This window comes from Vulpes lagopus, chromosome 7, assembly GCF_018345385.1.
Source record: "Vulpes lagopus strain Blue_001 chromosome 7, ASM1834538v1, whole genome shotgun sequence".
In the NCBI taxonomy this organism is placed as follows: Eukaryota; Metazoa; Chordata; class Mammalia; order Carnivora; family Canidae; genus Vulpes; species Vulpes lagopus.
The window spans coordinates 25428603-25448824 of NC_054830.1; the positions used below are offsets into that span (position 1 = coordinate 25428603).

General features: G+C 41.0%; 1 protein-coding gene across 1 annotated transcript in view; it reads right to left on the reverse strand.

Annotated features, from left to right (window-relative positions):
- The window catches only part of DENND6A (DENN domain containing 6A), a 48640-nt gene extending 41885 nt beyond the window's left edge, over window positions 1–6755 (reverse strand). The window contains exon 1 of the mRNA XM_041761682.1: window positions 6420–6755. Coding sequence (XP_041617616.1) covers window positions 6420–6659 — 240 coding nt within the window. The 5' untranslated portion in view covers window positions 6660–6755. The remainder of the gene's footprint in view (window positions 1–6419) is intronic.
- Between the last annotated feature and the right edge of the window lie 13467 nt (window positions 6756–20222).

Consider the following 20222-nt stretch of genomic DNA (forward strand, 5'->3'; position numbering starts at 1 on the left):
GAGTTCATTAAGGCTTTATCTCCAGGACACCACAGTGTACAGATATGGTAGTTGTCCAATAAATATCTGCTGAATGGACAGTTCAGACAGTCCAGCAACATACAATTACACATAACAGCCATTTTGATTAAAACAGTAAACTTGCTGAGGATCAAATACTGAGGTTATGGAGCACCCAGTTTAATAAGGAAACAACCCTTCACACAACTGCCTTCACCTTTCTCAAAAAAATAAACAAATGTTGCGAAAATAAAGAAAACTGTGGTGACTACCTCAGGCGCTCCACTCTGCTAGAGCGATAAGGGGGAACAGGCAGTGACAAAAAAAGCAGAAGTGAAAAAGAAAGGGGAGTCAATTCTCCTGTTTGTTTGTTTTTTAAATGACACATAAGTATGCCTTCAACCCCACAGCAGAGCTTTATCTTCAATTTTTTTTTTTTTAGAGGCGGCGGAGTGAAGATCAGTAATCCAAATGACATCACAATTCACCCAATATATTAATGATAAACTGTCCTTTTTATAGATTATTTAATTGGCCTGAAATTATTTTCAGCAAGAGGTAGAATACAAACTATATATACATACAAATGTGCTATTTCATAGATTATCAGCAAAATGAAACCTAAAAAACTTGATTTCCAGGAACTGCTTTATTTTTAAGTATTTATTTATTTATTTATAAGATTTTATTTACTTATTCATGAGAGACACAGAGTAAGAGAGAAGCAGAGACACAGGCAGAGGGAGAAGCAGGCTCCCCGCAAGGAGCCCGATATGGGACTTGATCCCAGATCCTGGGATCATGCCCTGAGCCAAAGGCAGACGCTCAACTGCTGAGCCACCCAGGCGTCCCCCCTTTTTTTAATGTATGTATGTATGTAATCTCTACAACCAATATGGGGCTTAAACTCAACCCCAAGATCGAGAGTTGCATGTTCTTGCGATTGAGCCAGCTAGGTGTTCCCCCAGGAAGTGCTTTAAACACTTGGGTTCACATCCAAAACTGATTTTTTTTTTAATGAATTTAAAGCAAAATAATAGGAGTGAGAGAATAGCCAAGAATAGTCCTACACTGATTATGAATGTGCAAGGACACTAACTATAATAAGGGACCAACATCTGAGCATTCATTAAACGATAGGTATTAATTTCTACATGCATTCTCTCTCTTAGTACCTCCAACAACACTCTCAGGATATTATTTTACCACTTTATTAGTTGAGAGAAATGAGGCTCAAAAATCTGAAGAAACTAGCCAAAAATCAGGTAACTAGCAGATGTTCAAAACCCCAGACGTTGTGCTCTTTTAATTAGACTGAAATTATCCAAAGAGTTGATAGGTAAAGCCTTCAAGAAAGGAAAGCTACCAGAATTGATGCCTCAATTCTTATAAAATCAAGGTCTAAAAGGTTCAGGAGCTGACCTCAAATTACAGAAATGTAAACTTCCTATGACATTCTATAAATTCATGTGACTTTTTTTAGAGCAGTGTAGAATTTAGTGATTCATCAGTTACATGTAACACCCACCTCTCATCACTTCAATGATCACTGCCCTCCTTAATGCCCATCACCAGTACATTAAAAGGATTATTCACCACTACCAAGTGGGATTTATTCATGAGCTGCAAAAGTGTGGTTCAACATCTGCAAATCAATCAATGTGATAAACCTTGTTAATAAAAGACAAGAACCAGATGATCCTCTTAAAAGGTGTAGAAAAAGCATTTGACAAAATATAGCATCCTTTCTTGATAAAAACTCTCTACCTTGTAGTTCATATACTTTAAAGGCTTTCAAAAATCCCCCCCCAAATAAATAGTCGTTTTCTTAAAAAAGGGGGTGTCAGGGTAGCCCAGTTGGTTAAGCATCCAACTGATTTGGATGCTTGATTTCAGCTCAGGTCATTATCTCAGGATGGTAGGATGGAGCCCCCAAGTCAGGCTTCATACTCAATGCAGTTCTGCTTGTCTCTCTCCCTCTGCTCCTCCCCTCTCCCCAAGATCCCCTGCCCAAAATAAATAAATAAGTAAATCTTTAAAGGGTCTCAGAAATTCAAAACATCTCTAAGATGCATATACTGATAGCAAATAACTCTCTACACTATGAAGAAAAAAGAAAAAGTAAATTACTAAATACCTAAACTAAGAAAAATGGTTAAATAAATTATGGTGTAAAAAACTCTATTTATGAAGAGTCTTTAATGATCTGGCTAGTTATTCATGAACATATTTATCAATAAAAGCAGAGTCTGATAGTTAGACCTGTTTTGGGGGACTGCTGCCCAACCCATGCTTTGCAAGTGTCCCCTCCTCCTTTTACAAGTGGCTTCTACTGTCACTGAAACTCTGTCTCCTAATACAGAAGACTGAAAAAGAGGGAGCACCTAACCCATGCTGAGCCAATCAGATACTTCAGTATTTGAATTAAGCTTCAGCCTGGTTCCAGAACACTAGAGTAGGTTTGGCTAAAATCAGTACCACAGTAGTCCAAAGTCAAGAGAAATGGGGGAGCAGAAAATGAAACTTGTAGAAGAAACCAGCCTCAGCACAGAGAATGAAACAGACTTGCAAAGAGAAGCAGAGACAAAAGACTACACAGCTCTAGAAAAAAAAAGGCAAAAAAGCCTGGGGCTTTCCAAATTCCGAGGTTCATTCCAGCTTCCTGCAACTGGGTTCCAAGAGACTCTTTACTATCAATCTTTTTTAAAAAATTTGAGAGAGTTTCTTTTCTTAAGAAACAAATTAATTCTTGACAGATATGAAATTATGTAAAAAAGAAAAAGCATTAACAAAAATGTCAAATATTAATAGCACTTTTTTCTGTGTTTTCTATAGTATTTATAATTTTCTTTCCTGCCAAGTTTTCAACAATAAGCATATTATTACTCAATCAAGGAAAAAAATACTTGAATAAATGAGGCAATTCTGGATTTAGATGATTAAGGCTTTACTATATAATCAGGTAATTTCAGAGCTGGAACTGATTTAGTTTATAAAATCCAGAGGATCTGAAACTTTGTTCCAGAGGGCATGTGGATTCTGCAGTGATGCTTCAGGGCCACTTTGTGGGAAAAGAAGTTGAGCACACCTCCTATTGTCAACACCTTTTATAACCTCTTTCCAACTTAAAAGATACCTTTCATTGTCCCCATTACAGGGTCTAACAGACATTTTCTGCAAGATGGACCACTCCCCTAACCTACAGGTCTTCAGCTAATTGTTTGCCCCAAACCAGGCCTGAGTACCTTCCTTGGGCATCTCTCTTCACTGAAGTGGCTGAAAAGGGCAACTTCTCCACCATAAAGATTATAGAAACTAAGGAAATAAGTTGTAGGGAGCATGAAGCATAAACAAAATCTCATAAAACAAGAGCATAAGCAAGAAGCTTCCAAGTTAGGGGCTGTAGTCATTTTATGAAGCCCTACTAGGTTTGTACCTTGAATATCTTGAGAAATCTGTTGCCTTACAACAAGTTTCCTTTTCTGCTTGAGCTATGGCTTAATTCCTGTTGTCCACAACCAAATATACACACACAGGCCCCATCTCAACCAGGTTAGCCACTGAGGTCTCATATTAGGTTTTTATTTACACAGGGGAAAAAGTTCCCTGCTTAAAAAAAAAAGTACGATTCTACTAGCTCAAATTCATTTTACTAGTGAGAAAATTAAGATTCGAAGGCCTTGCCTTTACAAAGCAAGTTAAGGACTCTCTCCACTGAAAAAGGAAATTTCCATACTTCCCAAATACAAACTCACCTAAGTCTTACTGAGGCACAGGTACTGTTCCAGATGTTTCACCAACATTAATTTATCGAATTCTCACTTCTCACAGCAATGTCATGATGCAGGTACTGTTACAGAGGAGTGTGAGGCAAGCAAAGTTAACGTGTCCAAAGTCACAGACTCAAATCTAGGCAGTCCAGCTGTGGAGTCTCAGTTCTCAACTGAGACTATGATATGCTACACTGTCTCTTTGTTAAGGATTTAAGCTTTACCAAGTGGCACTGTTTATGCATTTGTTTAAAATTTGCAAATGTTCCTTTCTGTCATGGCACAACAGATTTTTAATGTCTCTTTCAACCCTAATATTCAAAGACAGTGAGGTCACATGTGGCTTCTAGAATTTTATAGTTCTAACTTGGCTTTTACTTATTCTTTAATTAATTTTCCTTTTGAGTCTCCATGGTTGTGCACTATAGGAATTGGGGCTGGAGCTACTCTATGTCACTTCTCCAACCCAATTCTACGTTCATGTTCTTGTCCCATTACAGCCACCCCACCTGTCTACTTTTGGTATGGATATAACCATAATACAAAAGTGAAATATATTTTTCAATTGTTTCATTAAATTCATTACTAATTTATGTTTCTTTTTCTTCTTTAAAAGTGGCAAGGTACAATATTCTACATTTCTCAGGAAAACAAAACAATTATACTTTATTTACATTATACTAATTTAGATTAGTATACTTTATTTAGATAGATACTTTATTTAGATTATACTAATCTAAAGCAATTATACTTAAGTTGTGCTGCAACCAATTTAATGTGTTTATCCTTTTCAGATCCTTATTGATTAATTTTTTAAAAGATTTTATTTATTTATTCATGACGGAGAGGCAGAGACACAGGCAGAGGGAGAAGCAGGCTCCATGCAGGGAGCCTGACGTGGGACTCGATCCCGGGACTCCAGGATCACGCCCTGCCCTGAAGGCAGGTGCTAAACCGCTGAGCCACCCAGGGGTCCCCTAGATCCTTATTTATTAAGGGAATCTTCCCCCTCCTTATCCTATGCTTTCTAAAATCAGTGATTCTTAGTCTGGGAACAGTGGAATAAAGATCGCAGATGACCCCCATATAGTCCACAGAAGTATATACATAATTTGTATTAGCAAGCATTTTTGTAATGGAGTTCATATTTTTTAAAAGATTCAAGACACAAAAAAAGTTAAGAACTACTAATCTAAAGAAACTGTTCAGTAGCATATCCCATGGGAAGTAAAATTCAAAGTCCTTTAATGATTTACATTTTTGTAACACATCAATTATACTAAATATTATCTGGTCAGAAAAACATACTTATAAACAATGTCCTGAATGCTGAGAGTCCACAAGGATCTCCTTAGACTATTTTAAAATACAATCAACTACAACAACCCAATCCTACACTTTCTGATTAAATTGTATTTTACTACTTATATAACTTCAGGTTAACATGTCAATGTAAATGATAAATAACTCACAAATCACTAATTCAAAGCCTTGGAAACTGCTGTTTCTATCTCAAGATAAAGAACTGTTCATGTATTCACTCGTTCGTTCTATCAGGAAGTATGTATGGAACACCACTATGTACCAGGCATGGCACTTGGACCTATCTGCTGCTGTGATTAATTTTTGCTTCCCCTCTTAACTGTAGTCTAAATCCATAAACACAGGTTATAGCATTTTGTTCATATTTGTATGTCCAGCATCCAGCATAATGCCTAGATCTTAGTAGAAACTTAACGTGTACCGAACTGCGTAATGATAAAGCAGAGTAGACGTGCTGAATACAAAAGCACTAGCTTTAAGAAAAACCTTCCTGGCCAATTTTCATAGCCAAACTCCACCAAAGTCTGAATGAGATGGTTCATTAAAATCTGCCACCATCACCAAAACAAACTGGCAAAAATTGGACACAAAGACAAGCACTGTTTTATGCCACAAAAGGGACCCTAGACAACCTCAAGAATAACATTCGAAAGCCTTTTAATGAGGCATCATAAAGATGGAAACTTGATCCACACACAAGATGAACCATGAACTATGTTCACCTTGATAGCTTCCAGGCCAACTGCTTCAGAAGCAACATCAAGAAATACCAGAAATGGTAAAATAATAATAATGATAATAATAATAATAGAAATGAGGAACAAAAGGGGGAAATTATGCTGAGATAAGCATTTCCGCTCAGACTGAGTAGTATGCTCTCAGAGTTGGTGGAAATGGCCAAAAACGGTTTAGGAGTCTAAAAAGTTGGTTGTGTAAGGCTTGGTTGGCTATTCCAGTTCACCGTATGTCAGGGGCATTGTTCGCGTCTCCATAAAAAAGTCCCCAACATCTGCCTGCAGCCTTCTCCAGGCGCCGCTAACCATTTCAGTTACTCATGTGACACCGGGTTTTAAAAAGAAAAACAAACAAAACGAACCTCAACAAGTATTTAGGAGGGGCCTCGAGAGAACTTTTCACCCCTAGCCGCAGCCCATGATCCTCCCACGGGAGCTGCCAATGGACCGCAGCCCGGCCCGACCCGCGGAGCGGCGGCCGGCCACGCCCGGATGCGCGGCCCGCCGGCCCCCGGGCCACACGCTCTGCAGCGGCCGCCCCGGCGCGGGGCCCCGGACGAGGCGCGGGGGGCAAGGTGCGGCCGGGCCTCACCTCCACGGCTTGGCCCAGCTCCAGGTCGAAGCCCACCACACACACGCAGTGCAGCCAGGCCGAGAAGCCGTCCCAGCGCAGCAGGCCCCGGCCGCGGCCCTCGTCTTCGTCGTCGTCCTCCGGCGCGCCTCCCGCCGCCACCACCACGGCCGGCGCCCCGCGCTCCTCGGCCGCCGCCACTGCCTCGTCCAACGGCCCGCGGGAGCCAGGCCCCGAGGCCGCCGGGCCCCGCAGAGCCATCGGCCGCCCCCTTGCTGTTCGCGCCGCCTCCGCTGCAGAGCGCGCCCGGCTCCGCGCAAGCGCAGCCGCAGCTGCAGCTGCCGCAGCCGCAGCCGCCGAAGACTGGCTCGGCCGGGGCGGGGGCGGGGCCGGGGCCGGGGCGGGGGCGGGGCCGGGGCCGGGGCGGGGGCGGGGCCGGGGCCGGGGCCCACGTGATCCTGGGAGCCGGGCTCGGCGTTGAGGCTCCCTTGCCACTGCGCAGGCGCGGGGTCGTCTTGCAGGCATTCCCTTGCGGTTGCGAAACACGCCCTGGCATCCTTGCCTTAAAGCTCCTCGGGAGTGCATTGTGAATCCGGACACCCTTCTTCGCACCCCAACGACCGGGGCAGGAATTATCCTTGGAATGACACGTTCATAATTGTAAGGTATCGTTAAATTATTACACGTAATGGTAATGGTGGCTAACACTTACCGAGCTCTTACTGTGAACAGTTGATGTGCCGATAGGCACTTTACAAATATTTACTCCATTCATTCTACACATCGCGACCCGTAGTTGGACTTCATTGTTTTCTTTTTTACAGATAAGGAAATTGAGATTCTCAGAGGTGACATGACTAGCCCAACAAGTATTACAACTTCGGTGCCGGCTGTCAGTTCGCTCTCTCATCTGCTGATTCAGAGATCTGTGTCTTCACGTCGCTGTTCCCTCTCCACCAGGGTCCCACCCACCTTTCTTGGCCTGGTTGTCCGTGACTCATTCAACACTCACACAACATCTACAGTGCTTTCTGAAACACCAGGTTGGCCTCCACAGCAACCTCTGGATCAGTCTCTCTTTAGCAAGGGCCTAGTCTCAGGCAGCTTTGTGGTGGTTGTTGTCGTTGTTTAGATTTGACTTTTATGTCATCTCTTCATCTCTATCCCTAGTATGGGGCTGGAACTGACAACGCCAAAATCAGGAGTTGCACTCTACCAACTGAGCCAGCCAGGCACCCCAAGAAGCTTTGTATTCTCAGAGATCAGCACTGTGCTGAGCACCAAGGAGGCACTTGGTCTATTGACTTATTACGGATTATTGGTCCAGCATGATACCACTGATTAGGGTTTTATTTAGCTACTATGCTGAGTATAAATAGCACAAAGTAAATAGGAAACACACAACAATATCTTAATCGAAGAATGAGTAAAAGATAATAGATAATAACTCACAATAAACTTTTTTTTAATTTTTTATTTATTTATGATAGTCACAGAGAGAGAGAGAGAGGCAGAGACACAGGCGGAGGGAGAAGCAGGCTCCATGCACCGGGAGCCTGATGTGGGATTCGATCCCGGGTCTCCAGGATCGCGCCCTGGGCCAAAGGCAGGCGCCAAACCGCTGCGCCACCCAGGGATCCCAACTTTTTTTTTTTTAATCACAGTTTTCATGTCTTTACACATATTATCTCATCTAATCCTCCTAGCAATCCAGAAAGGCAGGTCTAGGGACACCTGGGTGGCTCAGCAGTTGGGCATCTGCCTTTGGCTCAGGGCATGATCCCGAAATCCCAGGATGGAGTCCCGCATTGGGCTCCCTGCATGGAGCCTGCTTCTCCCTCTGCTTATGTCTCTGTCTCTCTGTGTGTGTGTCTCTCATGAATAAATAAATAAAATCTTAAAAAAAAAAAAAAGGCAGGTCTCATTATTATTCCCATTTTTACCGGTAAGGATTCTGAGGCTCCATGAGATGAGCCAATAGGTAGCCTAACAGATTTAAACCTAGATCTCTCTGACTCAGCCTAAGCTCCTTAGCATTTTCCTGCTAAGGAAAATCTACCCCATTTGACAAACGTCCTGTATCCATCCATAAGATTTTTATTTGGAGTGTTAGCATCAATATTTCAAGAAAAGGATCAAGTATCATCAGACATCAATAGTGATGTTTGCTAGAGACTATTTTTATATGTAAAATGAACTAGGGACAGCATTAAAGTTAAAAGCCAAGTCTGTGGCCAAAGCAATCTGCCTTCCTACTCTAAAGAATCACTGTAGTTAAAAGAGAAAAGCAGTGTTCTTCATTTAAGTTAGTCTCTCAACCCCTTATTAGGAAAGAACAGTAGCCTTTACTACTAAAAACAATTGAAAAGAGCACTGGACTAGATGTCAGAAGTTCTGGATTCTAGTGCCAGCTCCACCCATGATCATGGTAGGCAAGCTGCTCTTAGACTCAGTTTCTTCATTGATAACATAGGAATGATCATTCCCAGCCTACTCACCTCACTAATTATGGGGAAGAGCCAAGCTATCTCAATGCACACATTTTACTGGATGCTACCTCATTATTAATAATTAATAAGCTTTAAACACTACTTGTTCCACAGGGCTGGTTCTTTGACATGTGGATACAGACTGCCATTCCCGGAAATGCTATTGCATAAGTTGAGTTAAGAGTGATCTTGCAGAGTGTAATAATATATTAAAATGAAAACAACATATTAAGAGGACTGTAAGTTTGATGAGAAAGAGAGCACACCAGGGCTCTAAAGCATCTTAAAGGTAGAAAAAACAATCATTTGGTTTGCTTTGGAAAAAACTAACAAACACCATTCAACCTTTTATACACAAAATCCTCAACCGCTAGAACATTAATTTCCTATGGCTTTTTGTTTCTTTTCATCCTCAAAACTTTGATATCTGGTCTTAGAATCAATTTTAACCTAGTTTCTATAGTTAATACTTATATGGAGTTGAAGGGGAAAAGTACTAATACTTACTTCCTTGTTAAGCTTCTGTCATTAGAACCTTTGATTCTGAATGGCTCATAGATCAGATCATCTCTCCAAACTTCCCATCCTGTTCATGAGTCCTCTGATATTTGGTCAGCCAGCTGCCATTCCAACACCCCCTTTTAAGGTAAAGTCACTACCTTGCAAAGCTGCTATTTTCTGGATATTCATAAGGCTAGAAAATTCTTCCTTTTATGGAGACCAGATTAGCCACTTTGTAATATATACCCCTTGGTCTAAGTTGTACTTGCTGAGATTACATTGAGGGTTTAGCACTTCTACATGATAGCCCTCCAGATATTTGATAATGGTTATCCCACATCTACATGCCTTCTAGTTTCCAGGGTAAACTACCCCAGTTCCTCCTACCATTCCTCAAAGTATGTAGTTTGTAGGCCATTCATCAGCCTGTTGCCCAACTGGGGCATATTCCAGCTTGTCGACGTTACTCTTAAAATGTGGAGCCCAGGAGGAAACACCATCCTCCAGGTGTGATCTGACCACTCCAGAGTGTATTCTGGGACTATTACCTTACTTGTCCCAGCCTTCAGCCTCCTATTAATGTTGGTTCAGATCACATTTGCTTCTTTTGGCAGTCAGGTCACCTCAGTGGCTCAGGTTTCATTCACTGTCAACTAAAGCCCTGGGTCTTTTTTCATGTGAGGAGTACTTAAGTCAGGATAGGCTGCTTTAGCCAAGAGTATGACTGGATTCATGGCTCTGCTGCTCTTCTAATATTACCAACAATACTGAGCACAGGATTAAAAACATTCCAAACTTCTCTTTCACCCAAACCAAACTCTTAGCATTTCAGAAATTTTTATGTTAAAAAAGAAGGGGGTGCCTGGGTGGCTCAGTTGGTTAAGTGTGCAACTCTTGATTTTGGCTCAGGTCCTAATCTCAGGGTTGTGAGATCAAGCCCTGCACCGGGCTCTGCTTTGGTGGGGGAGCCTGCTTAAGATTCTCTCTTTCTCCCTTTCCCTCTCCCTCTCCCCCTCCCTTGAAGAAGAAGGAGGAGGAGGAAGTGGAAGAGGAAAGAAAGAAAAGAAAAGAAAAGAAAAGAAAAGAAAAGAAAAGAAAAGAAAGGAAAGGAAAGGAAAGGAAAGGAAAGGAAAGGAAAGAAAGAAAGAAAGAAAGAAAGAAAGAAAGAAAGAAAGAAAGAAAAGAAAAAAGAAAAGAAAGAAAGAAAGAAAAGGAAGGAAGGGAGGGAGGGAGGAAGGGAGGAAGGAGGGAAGGGAAGGGAAGGGAAGGGAAGGAAAGGGTGAGGTTCTTTAGATAATGGTGTGAATTGCAATGCCAGATATCTGGACTTAATTTTACTAAAAGGGAGGGAGTCTAAGTGCCCTAGATATCCACCTACATAGGCAGCCAGAGGACTTCCCTCTTTTTTTTTTTTGACTTCCCTCTTTTGAGCTAAATGCTGCTGCAGCTGCTAGAGCATAACTATACTTACGGTGGCAAGAAAATGCACAGAGAAATACACAGAGGCTCAGGTGCCAGTGTATTAACCACAGAGAATGGGGTTCACTGCCACACATCTCTAAGAGACCAAATGAAGAGAGAATCCAGGCAAAGAAGACAATAAAATACACTGTAGTATTGTTTGTGAAAGCCTTAAAAAAGAGGGTGAAGAGCTTTGAGTTTTGTCTTTACCTTCCCAGTATCTCTATAGTGCCCAGTACATGACAGGCACTCAGAAAATTTTTACTGAATGGACGAATATACTTTAAAAATCTTTAATTGCTGATCTCTTATTTTACAGAGTTTTCCCTTCATGATCAATTGTATGAACACATGAGAAGGTAATATTAAAATGTTTCTTTCTTTTTTTTTTTTTTTTAAAGATTTTATTTATTTATTCGTGAGAGACCCAGAGAGAGGCAGAGGGAGAAGCAGGCTCCATGCAAGGAGCCCGATGTGGGACTCAATCCCGGGACTCCAGGATCACACCCTGGGCCAAAGGCAGGCGCTAAACCGCTGAGCCACCCAGGCATCCCTCACCTTACTTATTTGAAGATTTTTTTATTTTTATTTTTATTTTACTTATTTGAAGATTTATTTTTCCAACTGCCTGACCCAGTTCATACTGAGAGACAGGTTTAGTAGGCCCAGTAGCAGCCAACATGCAAGACAAAAAAGGTAACCTGTCAAGTTCATGCTTTTTCTTTTTTTTAAGATTTATTTATGTCTTCACGAGAGACACAGAGAGAGAGGCAGAGACATAGGCAGAGGGAGAAATAGACTCCCTGTGGGGAGCCTGATGATGGACTCAATCCCAGGACCCTAGTATCACAACCTGAGCCAAAGGCAGACACTCAACCACTGAGCCACCCAGGCACCCCCATGCTCTTTAATCAAAAGTATGAGACCTTTACTTATGAATTATTTTTGTCCAAATTCAAGCAAAATTCTAATATGTATGTTTGCCTAGCTTCCCAGAGTAAAAGCAGCAATTAAGGAAAATGAGGAGGCTTGAGGCTGAGCATGAAAAGAGCAGAATGGAAGGAAAATAAAAAAAGGAATCAGAAAACAGAAGAGTTCAGAAGGACACACAGTAAACTATTTTTTTTAAGATTTTATTTATTTATTCGTGAGAGACCCAGAGAGAGGCAGAGGCAGAAGCATGCTCCATGCAAGAAGCCTGATGCGGCACTTGATCCCAGGACTCCAGGATCACGCCCAGAGCCAAAAGGCAGACGCTCAACTGATGAGCCACCCACGCATCCCCACAGTAAACTTTTAACAGTGGTTATATCATGGGGAATAGGAATGGTGGGAAATACAAATGCTGGTGAATAGAAATAGGGAACTTTGGTTTCTATTTTATATAATTCTATCATTTTACAGAGAGAGCAATATTGCTTTTGTAACTGAACATTACGAAATAACAAGAGTGTAATAGAGTTGCTTATAAAAGTGAAAAATTGGAAATCACCTAGTTGTCCAATAGGGGATTGACTGAAAAATATGATATATCCATTCAATAGACTATTATACAGTCATTTAAAATGTCATAGGAGAATATTTTATAGCAGAAAAAATGTTCAACATATATATTTTCAGTAGAAAAATGTCACAAAATGAAATATGGTGAATGATCCTGTTTTAATGGACTATAGGCAAAAAACATAAAAGACACTAGAGTTGATACAAAATACACTGAGATAGGAGAAATTTTTTGCTTGGAATTAAACATTTCTTTTTCTTAATCTGTATAATATCTAATATCTCTATAATGTTTTATATATATATAATGAGAAATCAGATAAAACAGAAGGGAAAGAAATTATTACAGTGTTTTCATTAATATCTTTGTGGCAGAAACTGCTATGCCACTATGATGATTAATTGTATGTGTCAACTTGATTGGGCACTATGTCCAGATAGTTGGTTAAATATTATTCTGGGTGTGTCTATGAGGGTGTTTCCAGATGAGATTAACATTTGAATTGGTAACGCAGAGAGCCCTCCCCAGGATGGGTGGACCTCATCCAATCCATTGGAGGCCTAAATAGAACAAAAAAGTCTGAGAAAGAAAGAACTTGATATCTGCCTTTGAACTGGAATATTAGTCTTCTCGGGCCTTCTGACTCAGACTGAAACTGGAACTTACACCATCAACTCTCCTGGTTCTCACGTCTATGGACGAGGACAGAAACTATACCATTGATTCTCCTGGGTCTCCAGTTTGCCACTACAAGTGGTGGGACTTCTCAGCCTACAGGCCAATTCCATATAATAAATAAAAATCATTTTTTTTTAATTTTTATTTATTTATTTATGATAGTCATACAGAGAGAGAGAGAGAGGCAGAGACACAGGCAGAGGGAGAAGCAGGCTCCATGCACCGGGAGCCTGACGTGGGATTCGATCCCGGGTCTCCAGGATCGCGCCCTGGGCCAAAGGCGGGCGCCAAACCGCTGCGCCACCCAGGGATCCCCCATATAATAAATATACCTCCCTTCCCACCCACCCACCCAGTGTATCTCCATCCTATTGGCTCTGTTTTTCTGGAGACTAATACAGACTTTGGTACTGTGCTACTGTAACAAACAGCTAAAACCATGGAATGGCTTTAGAACTGGATAATGGGTTGAGGCTAGAGGAGTTTGGATGTACATAGAAATATGGCTGTTAAGGGAAATGTTTCTGGTGAAGACTGATGAAGAAAAGGGGAGAGCTGGAGAAGAAGCTTCTATCTTTTTAAAGAATATATAAATAATCATCAAAAGAATGTTAAGATATGGATGGGAAAGGCCATTTTGGTGACATCTCAGAAGAAATGAGGGACATATTATCAGACAACAGAGGGAAGGTGATCCTCCTTATAAAGTGTCAAAAGAGGGACACCTGGGTGGCTCAGTGGTTGAGTGTCTGCCTTTGGCTCAGGTCGTGATCCCGGGATCCCGGGATCCCGGGATTGAGTTCTATATCAGGCTCCCCCTGCCTATGTCTCTGTCTCTCTCTCTGTGTCTCTCATGAATAAATAAATAAAATCTTAAAAGAAAATGGCAAAAGAACTTGGCTGAACTATATTTTAGTATTTTGCAGAAGGCAAAACTTGCAAGCTACTGAGGAGATTTCTAAGCAAGGTGTTTTAGGAGCAATTTGTTTCCTCCTGACTGCTTAGAGTAAAATACAAAAGAGAATGAATCCAAGAAGTTAAGCGAAAATTAATCAGAACTTAAAGATTTAGACAATTCTCAGCCTATTAATACTGAAAAAGAGAGAGAGAGAGAGAGAGAGAGAGAGAGAGCATGCACAATTGTTCTGAAGAGAACACAAGCATGTGACCAAACAATAGTTTGATTAGTATGGATGTGAACCACAGACTTAATCAGCCACCCCAAAATAAAGTGAAGGAAGGCCATTAGACTTCTTAGCTCCTACAGGGCTGGACCATAGAGCTCTGCAGGTGCAAACATGTGCTATTCTTCAAGACAAAGAAGGAATAACCACAAAGGTGATTCACAGATCATGAGGGTTGCCTCCTCAGTTTCAGTGTGTGTGTATGTAGAGGAGGGGAGGGTAGTGATTATTGCTTCAGTTCAGTACACCAGACAGCAACCACTTGAAGCCTGGGGGCAGGGCCCCCCAGAGCTTAGGGAATATGATTCTTACCTGGCAAAGCTGTAGAAACAGGACTACCACCTTACTGGGTCTGAAAGCAGAGCATCCAACAAAAAAGGATTATTCTCAACCCTCAGGATCTAATGCTATTTGCCTTACTGAGCATTTTAGAATTACTTGGGCTCTGACGCCTTTTTCTTCCTTCTAATTTCTTTCTTTTGGAAGGAGAATGTTCTATCCTATGCCTGTGCCATAGGCAAACCATTGTAGTTTGGAAGCATATAACTTATCTGGTTTTGTAGGTTCATAACTAGAGAGGAATTTTACCTCAGGATGAATCATACCTCACCCACATCTGATTTAGATGATATTTAGATGTATCTTTGAATATTAGGCTTGAGAATTGATGCTAGAATGAGTTAAGACTCTGGGGACTATTAGGATTGAATGAATGGATTTTGAATGCAAGAAGAACACAAATTTTGAGGGGGGGGCAAGTGTAGAATATGAATGTCTGTGTCTCCCGAAAATTCATATGTTGAAGCTCTATCTACCAAATTAATGGTATTTGGAGCTAGAAGAAAATTAGGTTTAGATGAGGTCATGAGGATGGGGCCTCATGATGTGATAGTGTCTTTACAAGAAGAGACCAGAGGTCTCCCTCTGCTATGTGAGAACACAAGAAGGGGGCCATCTGCAAGCCATGAAGACAGCCCTCACCAGGGAACTAAATAATTCAGCACCTTGATCTTGGACTTCCCAGCCTCCAGAACTGAGAAGTAAATATCGACTGTTTAAGCCACCCAGTCTATGATATTTTGTTATAGCAGCCCAAGGTGACTTACACAGCCACTCAATATCCATTATCCCCCTTCTACTTAGTAATGCAGCCTGGTTTAATTTGGGGTGGCACTGAACACAAATAAAATGCTATTTTTCTTAGCCTCCAAAGAAGATAATATGTGACCACGTGATGAATAAAATGTATGCAAAAGTGTTGATTGGGACATCTGATTGTACTCTTTTTTTTTTTTTTTTGATTGTACTCTTGAAAAGCACGCAGGAAAAAGTAAATAAACACACCAAGCAAGTTCTTGCCCTTTTGTACTCTCCTGTTTTCCCCTACCGCCAACCTAGACATGAAGGTCAAAGTCAAAATTCCAGCAGCCATTCTGGGCCACAATTTCAAGAGACTCACATTCATAAGGCACCAAACCAATGCCAGCAACAACCTGTCTCTAGACTTCTTAAAAATTAAACCTTATGGGAGCAACTGGGCTGCTCAGTCAGTTAAGTGTACAACTCTTGATTTCATCTCAAGTCATGATCTCAGGATTATGGGATTGAGCCTCACATTGGGCTCTGTGCTCAGCACAGAGTCTGCTTGGGATTCTCTCTCTCCATCTGCGTCTCCCCTACTTCTGCTTACATTCTTTCTCTTTTTTTAAAAGATTAATTGATTTGAGAGAAAGAGAGAGAGAGAGAGAGAGAGAGTACACACATGGTGGGGGGGAGGCAGAGCAGAGGGAGAGGAAGAGAAGCAGACTCCCTCCTGAGCAGGGAGCTGGACATGGGGCTTGATCCCAGGGCTCCAGGATCGTGACCCAAGCTGAAGGTAAACATTTAACTGACTGAGCCACCCAGGTGTTGCCTCCCTCTTTAAAAAAAATAATAACTCTTATCTATTTAAGCAACTGTAGTTAGAACTGTCACGTGCAGCTTTGTAATTCATAACTGACATGAGTCAACTTTCACATTAAAACTTTACAATATACAAACCTCTGATGTACAACTTCAGAAAGTTCAAATAGTAGGTAAAAGTTAGAAACAAATTTATGTTTAGAGTTGACCTCTCAGTTAATTACTTTTATACAAAAGCAGACTTAAAAATAGTTTCATTTTGGAGAACTAGAATTTTTTTGATAGTTTTGTTGTGGTTCCCCACTGCTCTTACCTGTCCATCATCCATTGCACCTTCTGCCTGAGAGTCCCCAGGTTTTCAACACCCCACTATCATTCTCAGTCCATGGGATTCAGGAGAAGCTAAATGTTATCCCTAAACTCCATTGTGGGTACCTGACCCAGGCCTAGCCAATCAGTGTATTCAATATACCTAGAACAATGACAAGTACAGGTCTCTCCTCATTCATGCCCAATCAAACAGTGCAACTTAACTCTGGAAATCTTTGACCTGTTCTGAAAGAGGCATTGTCCTAACATCAGGATTGCAGAGAGGAAAGAATGTAAGCTTGGAGCTCTTAGCAGACTTATCACTGTAAATGAAGAGCTGGACCTAGAATGGAGCCAATAGAGAAAAAAACAAAAAATGCAAAGAGTAAGACTAAGTCCTGATGACATCATTCAGCCATGGATTCAGCCAAGTCTGATCTTTTCAGATTCATGAGTCAAATATGTTTTCTTTTTTGGTTGAACCAGTATGAGCTGCATCTTCTGACATTTGAAACTATGGGGGCCCGATTAATATAGTCACACATGGTAAATAATCCTGATTCATCATATTATTAGCCTTTTACCAATTACATCAAGTGTTCATATGAAATTTTCCCTGAGAGTTAATTTACCATAAAAAGCAGTATTACAAAATGTTAGCATAATGAATTGCTTCTAGGTTTTTATATTATAAAATAACTTACAAATTATTTTTTTTAAGATTTTATTTATTCATCTGAGAGAGAGAGCACACAAGCAAGGAGAGGGGCAGAGGGAGAGAGAGAAGAAGCAGGCTCCTTGCTGAGCAGGGGGTAGGGGTGGGCTGGATCCCAGGACCCCAGGATCATGACCTGAACCAAAGGCAGACACTTAACTGAATGAGCTACCCAGGTGCCCCTTTCCACAAATTATTTTTAATTGGACAAAATAGGAGGGGTAACATCATTTCTATAATATAATCATTATAACCTAACCAAAGAGTATTTACCTCAACAAAAAAAGAAACAATTTTCATTGAAAAATGATCTTCAGACAAAAAAGATAACTCATTCTCCCTTCTTACAAATATTTATTTAATTTATGAAAGTCATACTCCTGAATTATGAGGGATAGCAAACTGAATGTGATGTTTCTAGGACCTTGCAATTTATCAGACAAAACATTAATACTAATAATAGTTGGGGATCCCTCGGTGGCGCAGCGGTTTGGTGCCTGCCTTTGGCCCAGGGCGCGATCCTGGAGACCCGGGATCGAGTCCCAAGTCGGGCTCCCGGTGCATGGAGCCTGCTTCTCCCTCTGCCTGTGTCTCTGCCTCTCTCTCTCTCTCTCTCTCTCTCTCTCTGTGACTATCATAAATAAATAAAAATTAAAAAAATACTAATAATAGTTATATAACATTTTCTGAAAATTAGAGAATAATAAGAAATAATACATTCTATAATATTATTATAGATGCTAGAGTTCTTAGAGATCCAACAGTTCTTTCAACACATGGTTGAGGCCAGTGACTTAGTTCCCATGGCAAAATCCCACTAGAAGCCAGACCTCCTTAGACACAGTCCAACATTCTTTCTTACTACCCCACCCTACCTCAGTTAGGAGAACAGCAAAACACTAAGACGTTTCTGCAACTATAATTTTTCTTCTATGTAACCTAAAAAGGAGAATCTCAAAGACCACACTGAAATAAGTTTGATTCTCTTTTTATCATTTACAGAGACAAAATAGTAAGTCTCTGCCTTAGTATCAAGGTTTGCCTTCAATTTCTGTCATAGTTTTTCCTCCCATTGATTTTTTTTTAATTTTTTTTATTAAACTAACCTTGAATGTGTAGCATTCCTGCCTGGAAAAAAAATCCCAAACAGCTTGTTTTGAACATGTTTGTTCTGTTCTGAATTCTGGGCAAACTAACAGAGTCTGACAAGCCAAACTAAAGGAGTTACCTAACTTCTCAGCCAGGTAAACCAGCTTGCATAAAATACTAGAACACTGCAAACTCTAATTCTATTGTAAGAGTTGGGTCTATGGAAAATAAAGGACATGCAGTGATTCCACACAAGGACTGCTATTCCTAGGCACCCAAGAATTTACAAAGAAGACTAGTTCTCATTAGAAAGAATTGTTATGAAGTATGTGTTTTTGCAGTGTCACTGAGGTGGGGACCCCCCCCCCCCCACCGCCATGGATAATTTGAGAAAGTGGATTAAAAATTTCGTTTAAAAAAAGAACAAAGTCAGAGGACGGATTCCCTGATTACAAACCTTGTGATACAGCTAGAGCCATCAAAAGAGTGTGGTAGTAGCTTAAGGACAGATTGTATAGACTAATAGAATAGACTAGAAAGCCTTGGGGGTTGGTTGTTGGGAAGACCAAGGCATGATTGGAAGGCTGGAAATTTCAACCCTGCTCCGTGACCTCCCAGAGAGAATAGGGGCTGGGTGTTGAGTTAGTCACCAATGGCCAGTGATTTAATCAACCATGCCTCCATAATGAACCCTCCATAAAAACCCTAAATGGTGGGATTTGGAGAGTTGCTGGATTAGTGGACATATGCACATATGGAGAGGGTGGGACATGCAGAGAGGGCATAGAATCTCTGTACCCTTTTCCTGTATTTTTCCCCTATGCCTCTCTTCCATGTGACTGTTTCTGTGTTGTATCTTTTATAATAAACGAGGAAGAGTAAGTAAAGTTTTCTTGAGTTCTGTGTGCTGTTACAGTGAACTATCAAACCTGAGGAAAGGGTTGTAGGAACCTCTGATTTTTAGCCAGTCAGAAGTACAGGTGGCAACCCAGAACTTCCCAGGCCAGAAATCCAAGATTAAGATGCCATCAGGGTTGGTATTTGGTGAGAGCTCTCTTCCTGGCTTGTAGACAGCTACCTTTATGCTGTGTTTCATGTGGCCTTTCCTGTGTGTATGCAAGGAGAAAGAAGTATCTGGCATCTCTTCCTCTTCCTATAAGGATACTGACCAGTCCTATTGTATTAGGATTGCACTTATGCACTTATGACCTCATTTAACTGTAATTACCTCTCTAAAGACCCTATCACCAAATACAGTCACATTAGGTTAAGGGCTTCAGCTATGAATTGGGCCAGGGGACTGGGGTACACTCCAATAGATGGGTGATCAGAGAAGGCCTTTCAGAGGAGTTGACATTTCTACTGAGACCTAAAGGATATAGGAGCTTGTTATGGGATGAGCCAGAGGAAGGTGACTATACAAAAAGAAACATATGCAGAGGTATAATCTGCATTTGTTATACTGTTTGAGAATATTGAGTTATTATGTAGAGGAAAAGAAAAAACATGGAATAGAAGAAACTCATATATTAAATATAGAGAAGTAGTTAGTGGGTAGAGCACATATGTGTTAAATGTAGATAGAAAGAAATTAAAGGACCATGAGTAATATTTGAGAGGCACTAAATTTGCATGAGGCACCTAAGCACTAAATATTCATGACAAATTAAATATATGAGATATTTAATGCCCAGGATACACTAAATATAGATGAGCACTTAATATTTAGAGCACCATAATCCAGTCACTCATTAGTAATAACTATTCTGGTCCTCTGCCCCAAACACATAAACCCCTGGCTCAAATAAAACCCATAGCTGTTCAGCAGGTTAATTGGGAAGCCACAGCTATTGGCAAGGTGTACTTGGCTCCATGTCTTTCTGGTATGTCTTTGGCCTACGATACCTTCTGTTTGTAGTCTTCCTTGCTTGAACTTCAACTCTGGTCCATCAGCAGAGAAGGCTGATGCAGCAGAGAGATGTAGGACATACA